The following is a 9785-nucleotide window of genomic DNA, read 5'->3' on the forward strand; positions in this document are numbered from 1 at the left end:
TGCACAAAGCAAATTTCTTGCTTCTCCAGAACACCTAGAGCAGTTACTGTGCAGATGTTGAGGATGCTGTACCTTGGGAATTATTATCACCATGTTTAATGGAAGGAAAAGAATAACCATCAATTATTATTCCCCAATACCTTCCCCGTTAAGACTAAAATTAGTCTTGGCTTGAAACTAAAATAAAGAACTCTTGTGCATTCTGTTCCAGAACAGGAAAGATCCTCAGAAATCAGGTGCTTTGGGGTAAAGGCCTCTAGAGGTCACCAGAACCTAATTAATAAGGCATTGCTAATCCCATCTGTGAAGTGTAAATTGCTTTGTTTTGATTGGGACTTTCCACCTCTGCAGCTCTGGGTCAACCCTCTCGCAAAGAATCCAGGCTGTCCTTAGATGGCGAATAACAGAAAATGCTTGCGAGTCCGTATCCTCCCGGAGAGGTTTGGCTGTGCAGAAGTCAGCTCCCTTTTAGGTAAGGAAGCAGCCACCCGATTGGCATCTTTTCCTCCGTGCACGGTAAATTCTAATCTTCTTTGCGTGCTTCTGGGATAAAACCTGCCCTGGCACAGCTGGAGTCTCTTATGCCCCAGGGGCGAGATGTCTTTGCCACACCTTTGTAAAGCCAGTGAATGCCATGAGTATTACCGAAGTGAGAGGGTTGCCAGTTCTTTCTTTTGTGCTGATACATGAAAACAATAACTCAAAAGGGAGCACAAGCTGAGCGTGCAGATTAGGTAATCGGCCAGGTTTTCTCTACGTACATTTTTGCCTCGCAAATTATGATCTGCAAACACAGGAAACCCTGTAAAGACTAAGGTTTCCTTCCAAGTCACTCAGTGCTATATCTACAGGGAAAGTTTAGAGAAGAGCTACAATTTAATTATGATTAAGTGGTTGTCGTGAGGCCAGAGACCTCATCTGCTTCGTGCAAGAGCAGAAGGGAAAGCTCCAGTAATTTTCCTGGAGCTCTCTCCAGGGTTTAGGAATGAGACAGGCAGGGGAGGAGGGATGTGGGTACAGTTGAGGGTGAATATTTATTTCAAGACAGCAAACAGAAGCTGGTCCTTTCAGGAGAAATTCCTCTGAAGAGAGCAAAGGCATTTATTTTGGGAGCAGCCACTGGAATGGAGGCCTGTGGTGTCTCAGCAGAGGGATTTTTGTCTCCTCTAAAAAGCCAGAGGAGTTAAATGAGTGAGTGGCCTGTGCCTTGCCAGGATGCCGAGGGTGGTATGGGGGACACTGCTGCGAGGGGGTTCTCATAAAGTGCTCCTTTACTTTTAGATACAGAATACTGCAGACCCAGGACATTTTCCTCAGAGTCCAGGGAGTTTTTCAGGATGCATAGCAGGAGATGAGGCTTTGCCCCTTCAACAGCCTGCGTGGTAGCTCCTTTCCGTGGCCCTTCGTTTGCCTCAGTGGCAGCAGGTGACTTGTACCCCTTGTGCCCTGCTCTGGGAGCAGCAGCCTGAGGTAATAGGATCGTCCCAAGTGTGTTTGCTGGGGATTAGCAGGTATGTTATTTTTGCAGACTGGAACTGTGACACTGTAGCCTGGCTGGAGTCCCAGTGTTGGTTCCTAATCCCATGCAAAGCCACGGAGAGGTCAGCAAGACCACGAACAGAGGTATGCGCCCACCTGAAAGAGGTCTGGATTATTTTTATTGTAGCATATCAATTTCAGAGAGGAAACGCTCATACGAATCCTATGCCCATCCTTTGTTTTCTTCCCTTTCAAAAGATGCACAGATAGAGTTAGGGGGTTCCCTTATCAAGGAGGGCTCCTAGAGAAACCTTGCTGTTTCTTCCCCCTCTCCAAACAGCAATCTCTTCAAAATTTCTTAGCAGCTGCCATCTGTCACGAGAACACCACCCCTTTTGCTATTTGCAGTGCAATTAACCTTTAGCGAAATAGCCTGTGACTGTCATGAAAGGATTAATTAAGGCAACACACCCTTGACTTGTTCCCACCATGCAAGTAGCGTGCTGCGTTTGCAGCACTGTTACCCACAACTCTGCCAAAACCCTTCCAGACTCAGGGGCGTAGTTTTTATACTTTCTGCATTATCCCAGCAAATTCGCCAGCCACACGGGGAAACGTGTGAGGAAGGACTCCAACAGACATAGTTCCCTGGAAGTAGCTATGGGGCTATAAGACCTGGCGTTCCCCAGAAGTATGGGTGTTTCCCTGCTGTTGAATGTTACTGCCCTGGTAGCAAGGATGTGGGGCCGTGCCTCAGCCACCTCAGCCGAGTGTTGTAGTTTAAGCAGCCAAAGAAGGAAGTCGCTGCCAAAATATCAGGCTATGATGTGCAGCAGCTGTGCTTTGGAAACATAGCCTATTTTGCCTAGCACTGTCGGACTTCCATCCAGATTTCTCTGCGCATGTCTAGGAGGCATAAGGCTTCCCGAGGGCCTTAGACCTCTGGCCCTTGTGCAGGGGAGTTGATCTGTGCAGATGTGCAGGACATTATCTGGAGATCCCTGTGCTTGCTGCCAGGACTTGGAGAACCATAAGGCAGATGAGCCTGTTCCCCAGCTCCAGCACAGTCTGAGTTCTGGTGGGAAAAGATGCCTTGGCCAGGAAAATCCAGCACGCTGGCCCTGCCTCCACGTGGCTGTAACTGCTGGCAGAAAGGCAGGGTGGCCGGTAAAGACAGTAACATCTTAAGCCAAAGCAGCTGTAGTCTCCACAGTTGTCCTGAAGGCCAAAATCTCAGGACTCAAAGCTGCACCGGAGAACAGCGGTGCTGTTGGTAGGCGGTGCCAGGTGATACCTATATTGGTGGGTGATGCTTTTGTCGTGCTATCAGTAGCCCCATGTCTCACACTGTGTTGTCCAGCGTGGGCTTGTCCTGCTCTACCTCTGCCACTGCCACCTCCTCCTCACGTAGCAAAATCCCCCGCGGATGGGTTGTGGAGAGAGACAACATCAGGGAATGGGAGCTTAGTGAGGAGGAAAACAGCCTTGTTTCAAACCACGGCACTGCCTCCACCTCCTAAAATTTTAACAGAATAGTGATCGTTGGTAGGGCTCAACAGTCGTATTTCTTCAGCACCAAGACCTGAATGGTATCACACAGAGCCACACTCTTCTGACAAAGCCTGGACAGTATTTTTTATTGCAATCAGGTGTATAATACTTCCCTACATTTCTTTGGGTCCATGAGAAAGCACAGTTAAACAAAATATTTAACCTCATTGTGAGGTTAACGTCAAGTCTGTACTTGGCCAGGTGAGGTAATACAGTGCTGTCATTCCTTAATGATTCAAGAGTTTAGCTTATGTTGTCTCTTATAGCAGGGGTGATCGATTCTCTGCATCACTGTTGCAGTTCTGTCGTCTACTTGCATGTCTTCTCTGATTTCCAGACTTCATCAGGGCTAGAAAACTTGGGAGGCTTTGATGAAAGGGGAGTGACCAATGTAATTTGCTGGTTGTATGGGCATTATTTGGAAATTCAGGTAGTTCCTTAAGGCTCTGGTTCTTGTCACATTTAGTAACAAAAACAATGCTCCTGCCCCCACAACTGCAGCCAAGAGGAGCCATAAATCAAAGTCTCTGATATTCAGACACAGGGTATCGATGTAAACCAAAGTGGCAGTTTGTTGTAACAGGTCGAGCGGTAATATGTCAAATGGGGTTCAGGCTGAGAAGCTGGCACAGCAGCTGTTTGTTGGAGGGACAGTAACCTCAGAGCCCTTAGTATTAGGATTTTTGCCTGTAATGAGGGGTGTGACTTCCATTTGTTCTGGGAAGACTAATGTGGGAAAGCTTATCTATCAAGAAATGGAGGATGCTTAGGTTCTTCTCAGTTCAAAGCCAGAACAATTGCACATACAGGCCTATATTGATGAGCTTTTCCTTATTTCCAATGAGTCGATGTAAAGTCATTGAGTCCATCCCTAGAGAATTAGGTCATCAGCAGTGACCTCTTTGGGAAGAAGGGCCTCTGATGCTGAAAACCCAGTGGGCTGTTAAAGAAGTTAAGGCACGTTTAATTTCCCCTTCCAGGGCGTAGCACAAGTTGATTAGGAACACTTAAGACGATTACCTCTGCTTTGTGTTCTCTCTCAATTACGCCCTAAGTAATATCGATAAAAAAACTGGCAGAGGCAGCTTAAAGCAGCTGCAAGGTTTTTCTCTTCAGTCCCTTCCTGGCCTGAAATCTGCAGCTGTTAAAAAGCACAGTGCAGAAATCTCAGAAAAAATATCATCAGTCAGGGAGCCTCTTCGGCTCCAGCTAATTAAGGAAGGTTTTGGCATGACGGCTTATTTTAAGAATGGCTCTTGGCTGGGGGAACTTGGTTGTTTGCACAAGGTCTCCAGGCAACGGGCGGTCAGCCCTCCCAGCTTTTACACAGCAACTGCCTCGAGAAAACCCCAAAAAAGGGGTGCAACAGCCCCTTGATGGGAACGCGGCGGCGGCACCACTTCCTCCCCAGCCCCTCAGAGCTGCGTTAAACGGTGTTACAAGAAGCTGCCCTCGCCGGCCTGCCCCGGGCTGGGCCATGGCGCCCGGCGCCGTCCGGATGGGCCCCGCGGTGGGAAACGAGGAGGGCCCGGCCGAGAAAGGCGCCGCTTGCCCGTGGCCGGGCGGCCCCCAGAGACACTCCTTCCCCCTCCTCTCCCCGCCTCAGGAACCGCCAGGGCTCGGTTGCCTAGCAGCGGCGCGGGGTGACGTCACGGCTGCGCGACTGCAGGCCTGCCCTCCGAGCGCCGGAAGGGCCTTGGCGCGGCGGTGACGTCGGCGCTTCCTTCTTTCCCAGCGAGGCCGGAGCGGAGGTAGGAGCGCGGCTGCCGCGTCTGCTATCCGCCGCCATCCGCCCCTCTCCCGCGGTCGCTGCTTCCACCCGCCTTGGCTCTGCCTCGAGCGGGGAGGCTGCGGCCTGGGGCGGCCGGGCCCAGGCGTTAACGGCTGTGGGGGTTAAAGGGGAGGGGTGCCCCTGGCTGGCGGCGGCGGCGCTAATGGCGGGTGTCGGGTCTCTGCCCCTAGGGCGCCATGGGCCGCGTGATCCGAGGCCAGAGAAAGGGCGCGGGCTCCGTCTTCCGCGCCCACGTGAAGCACAGGAAGGGCCCGGCCAAGCTCCGCGCCGTCGACTTCGCCGAGAGGCACGGGTACATCAAAGGCATCGTCAAGGTAGGAGCGGGCACTGCGCGGCCGGGGATCCCTCAGCGGCCTGGTGCTGGAGTGCCGAGGGCCCTGAGGCACGCGTCTCCCCGCACCTCGCTTGTGTGAGGGGCCTGAGCTCTTGTTAGCTGCGCTCTCAGCCGATTGGCTGTTCCTTTTTCAGGCTTCTCATGTTTTGTTAAATAAGTCATGTTCCTTAAATTAAGGCATGTTCTGGGCTGGGAGAGTTGGGGTTGTTCAGCCTGGAGAAGAGCCAGGGAGACCTTATTGTGGCCTTCCAGTACTGAAAGGGGGCCTACAGGAAAGATGGGGAAGGACTCTTTTATCAGGGAGTGGAGCAATAGGACAAGGGGTAATGGCTTTAGACTAAAAGAGGGTAGTTCTGGATTAAATATAAGGAAGAAACTTTTTACACTAAGGATGGTGAAGCAGGTTGCTCAGAGAGGTGTCATCCCTGGAAGCATTCAGTGTCAGGTTAGACGGAGCTCTGAGCAACCTGATCTAATTGAAGATGTCCCTGGGTATTCCAGGTGGGATTGGACTAGATGACCTTTAAAGGTCCCTTCCAACCCAAATTATTCTATGACTCCTTGAAATGTTAAATTACTTTGTATTTATGACAGCCTTTAAATAAAGAAGCTAGCAGTATGCTTTTCTGTTAGACCTTTGCTAATGTAGGAATATCAACGTGCTTTTCTATTGCCCTGTATCTCATGAAACATGGGCGGGAAGAGATGTCCCTGTAGTTGATTACATCTTTAAAAAAAAAAAAAAATCAATTTTTGTAAACACAAAGTAATAGCCATAATCTTAGTCTTGAGCAGTGGGGGCAAGGCAGTACTTTTATTTAGGTTTCAGGTGTGGTGTAGGTGTTTTTTGGGTGTCAATGACTTAGACTGCAAATAGTGCTATTTGGTACCTGTTTGGATGCCCTGAACATCTAGCTGTCTCTTCAGCCTTTTAGAGCAAGTTATCTGGCTGTAGAAAGAACTTTCTTCACACTCACCACAACTAAGTTTAATGATAAAAAGTAAGTAGGTAGCTTTGACTTAAACTTACGTAATACCTGGGAGCGTTTGTCTCACAGGGTTGAAAACAGCAGAAAATATGTTTATACTGGACAACAACATCATCTGAGTTTTCTTAGAAAATAGAAAAAGCTTAAAGGGCTGTAGTCTAAATAATAGTTGGTTGTGTATTGGAATCTCAGTGTACTTCAGAACAGAATTGACGTATTTTTTCCAAGAGAAAAACAGTTAGTCTGTGCTTTATCACTTAGGAGCGTATATAACTTCAATGTACATAATATCAGAAGGTTAGAAACACTTCCATTCTAAGAAAACACTTGGAGAAATTGCTAATTATGTCCAACTTTGCCCAAAGGTGATTGGGCAACTAGTGAAGCGGATTTCTTAGTATGGAGAGATCTGATATCTGCAGAATGTCAGGAATAAAACAGTTGGTTTCAAGAAGCACACTTAACCAGAGTCAGTATTTTGTGATACAGACACATGAGGTTGTATTCTTACAAATGTGAATCTTGAACTCATTCGTGTCAGGAGAAATGAAGGTCCCTTTGATGGGGTTTCTAAGGAGAATTACCTCAATAGTAATCATCTCCATTTTTTCTGGTTCTTTGATTTCTGTAGAAGCTGGGGCGAATGCTGTAACCTGTTCTAAAGCATATCTGTGTTCCAACAGGACATCATCCATGATCCTGGCCGAGGCGCTCCCCTTGCCAAGATTGCCTTCCGTGACCCATACAGGTTTAAGAAAAGAACCGAGCTGTTCATTGCTGCTGAGGGTATTCATACTGGCCAGTTCGTTTACTGCGGCAAGAAAGGTGAGTTAAGACAGAAAGTGTGTTGCCCGGTTTCAGAACACCAAAGCAGATGCCATCTGAATACATGAAGTTCAGGACATTTCAGTGCAGTTGGAGCCATCACAAAGCAGTAGCTTTCGCTAGCCTCAAAACAAACGTACGTTTCCTTCTTGGAGACTGTGATCTCCTCACACAGCCTGTTTTGATTCACAAGCCTAACCACAGTTCTTGTCAAGTGTTTAGATTGTGAAGTGTTGGACTCTTCTGTCTAGAGTCCCATTTTGCCTGCCTTTCTGTTACAGTGAACATAAAGCTTGTGTTTCAAGTCAGACAACCAAAAAGTGGCCCTGCCTGTTGCTACTGAAGTGTTTGTGCAGTGCCCTTCTGTGCGCAGAGGCCTGTATTAGGTAGAATTGTAATTCAAGTACAGGAGCCTGAACGAAGCTGTTGATGCTCTGATTGCTCTTTGCAGCTCAGCTGAACATTGGCAATGTTCTACCTGTTGGCACCATGCCGGAAGGCACCATCGTGTGCTGCCTCGAGGAGAAACCTGGTGACCGTGGGAAGTTGGCCCGTGCTTCTGGAAACTACGCCACCGTTATCTCTCATAACCCTGAAACAAAGAAAACCAGAGTGAAGCTGCCTTCTGGCTCCAAGAAAGTGATTTCTTCTGCAAACAGAGCTGTTGTTGGTAAGGAGTGGCAGCTGTGAACTTGTCACTGAGTTTAAATACTGCTAAACAAGCTTTCAAACAGGGCCCCAGTTCCCAATGTTGTCTAGAAAACAGCATAATTTACAGGCTGGACCCAGGATTGTGCACAGGTACAGTCTGTGCACCCGTGTCTCACTTGTATTTTATGCCTGCATTATTTTTGGTAATGGGAACTGTAACTTGGAGACAGTTTGACCTAGTGGGAGGACAGAAAAGTAGATGCTGATTGTCCTCAAGCTATAATGGAATCGCTTAACCTGTAAAATCTGCAGTCCTTGGGGAAGGACTGCAGAAAATGGCATTGATGGTTTCCTGCGTTTGAAGCAGAGGCTGAGTCTATAGGGGTAGTGCTGGAGGTGTTCTCAGTTGGGCGAAGTATTCTGGAAGGTCCGATGAGTCAAGAAGCGTTGTCAAGAAGCAGAGGCTTTACCAGGCTTCTTGTGTGCTGGACTGACAGCTGAGACAGCTGCTGTATGCAGTCAGCAGGTGACACTCGTCTGCCTTTGCGCAGAAGACACCAAAGTCAGTAATCTGCAGCCTGTTACTCTAGTAAAATTGACTAAATTAAGTTAGGAAACAACTAGGTAGTAAACCTTAAAGGACTTGAAAGTCCCCTGAGCTCTTTCAGTTCATAATCTCTTTAGCTGAAAAACTATTGTTAACGTCGCCCAAGAAATTCTAGCAGTAAAACTGGTAATGCTTCAGAAAGTGTTAAATGCGATCCTGTATGTATGGATTTAAAAATGGAATTAAAGTACGCATCCCCTTGCAGAGCACTTAACTTGCGGCTGGTAGCTTGAGTCTAAGCTCGCTGTTAGTGTTGGCTGGAAAATACTGGTTTTAAGACACAGTTGGATTGTTTGAAATTGGTCTTTAGAAGCTGCTTCTTTTAGAGCTTGATAATTACTAGGAATTAATCTTGTTCTTTAACACTTTATTCGGCACTCTTCGCTGAGATACAGAGCGAGTGGTGGCGCTGCCCTGGTGCCCGCGACGCTGTGTGTTACCATTCTCTTTGTGTGTTACTATTTCTGCATTTTTTTTTCAGGAATTGTTGCTGGTGGGGGTCGTATTGACAAGCCCATCCTGAAGGCTGGCCGGGCCTATCACAAATACAAGGCAAAGAGAAACTGCTGGCCGCGTGTCCGTGGTGTGGCCATGAACGTGAGTCCATTTTCAATGAAGAGTTTTCACTTTCCATTTTTATGGTTTAGAAAGGATTTGTTTGATACGGGGAGGAGTCTGGACCGCCTCTGGACAGAGAGCTTCACAGACTGCCCTGTAATTGCACATTTAATTAGGGTAGTTAGCAGCACGTGATAGTTACTACGCTGTATGAAAAAACGAAGCAGTTGAATTTTTTGTTTATTGCTGTTAAACATCATCACGCGTTTCTGTTGTTAATTTTATTGACGATCTATTTTCCTTTTCCACAGCCTGTAGAACATCCCTTTGGTGGTGGTAACCATCAGCACATTGGCAAGCCTTCAACCATCAGGAGAGATGCTCCCGCTGGGCGCAAAGTTGGTCTCATTGCTGCCCGTCGTACGGGTAGGCTGCGTGGAACAAAGACTGTGCAGGAAAAGGAGAACTAAAGACCCAGCGTGGAGTTTACAGAATAAATTTTTAACACAGAGCTTGTGTGAAATTTGAGTTACGATTTTTGCTAAGGTGTGGCCGAAACAGGGGTAGCATTCAACTTCCAGCAGGGGAAGTTGTGAGGGGAGATAAGGTTTTTTTCCCTCCCCGCTTTGAAGAGCAGGAATTACATCAGTCTGTAAGCCGGTACCGCAGGCTGGAATGACACTTGCTGTAGATGCTGTTGTGTCTGGGTGTGCTGTTAACACTGGCCTAGGCTTGTGGTTGTTTAGGCCTGGCAAAGCGTTACAGGCTGATCAGGTAGTCCCTTGGTTACCTGATTTTAACCTATGGATCTAGCTGAAATGGTTAAAGGGTGCTCGGTTTTCTAAGTTCACAGACTTGAACAGAGAAATGGAAAACCCTTATCATCTGCTATATTTCTTTGGAGGAAAAGCTTGCGAGTAGTAGAACTCCTTACAGAGGAGGTGTTTCAGCTACTGCTCCTGTCAAGGTTGGGCCTCCTTGTTGAACCATCAAGTTTCA

General features: G+C 47.7%; 1 protein-coding gene across 2 annotated transcripts; it reads left to right on the forward strand.

Annotated features, from left to right (window-relative positions):
• Nucleotides 1–385: 385 nt before the first annotated feature.
• RPL8 (ribosomal protein L8) lies at nt 386–9306 on the forward strand. 2 transcript variants are annotated; one of them, XM_074144699.1, is made up of 9 exons: nt 386–472; nt 1282–1425; nt 1529–1623; nt 4637–4781; nt 4993–5136; nt 6829–6970; nt 7422–7640; nt 8710–8825; nt 9098–9306. In XM_074144699.1, the coding sequence occupies exons 5-9, from the start codon at nt 4999–5001 to the stop codon at nt 9254–9256; spliced, it is 774 nt and encodes a 257-aa protein (XP_074000800.1). In that variant the 5' UTR covers nt 386–472; nt 1282–1425; nt 1529–1623; nt 4637–4781; nt 4993–4998; the 3' UTR covers nt 9257–9306. The 2 variants fall into 2 exon arrangements, with proteins under 2 accessions (XP_074000800.1, XP_074000809.1); XM_074144708.1 differs by lacking the exon at nt 1282–1425 and having other exon boundaries at nt 392–472.
• The last annotated feature ends 479 nt before the right edge of the window (nt 9307–9785 follow it).

Source organism: Numenius arquata, chromosome 1 (genome assembly GCF_964106895.1).
Source record: "Numenius arquata chromosome 1, bNumArq3.hap1.1, whole genome shotgun sequence".
Classification (NCBI taxonomy): Eukaryota; Metazoa; Chordata; class Aves; order Charadriiformes; family Scolopacidae; genus Numenius; species Numenius arquata.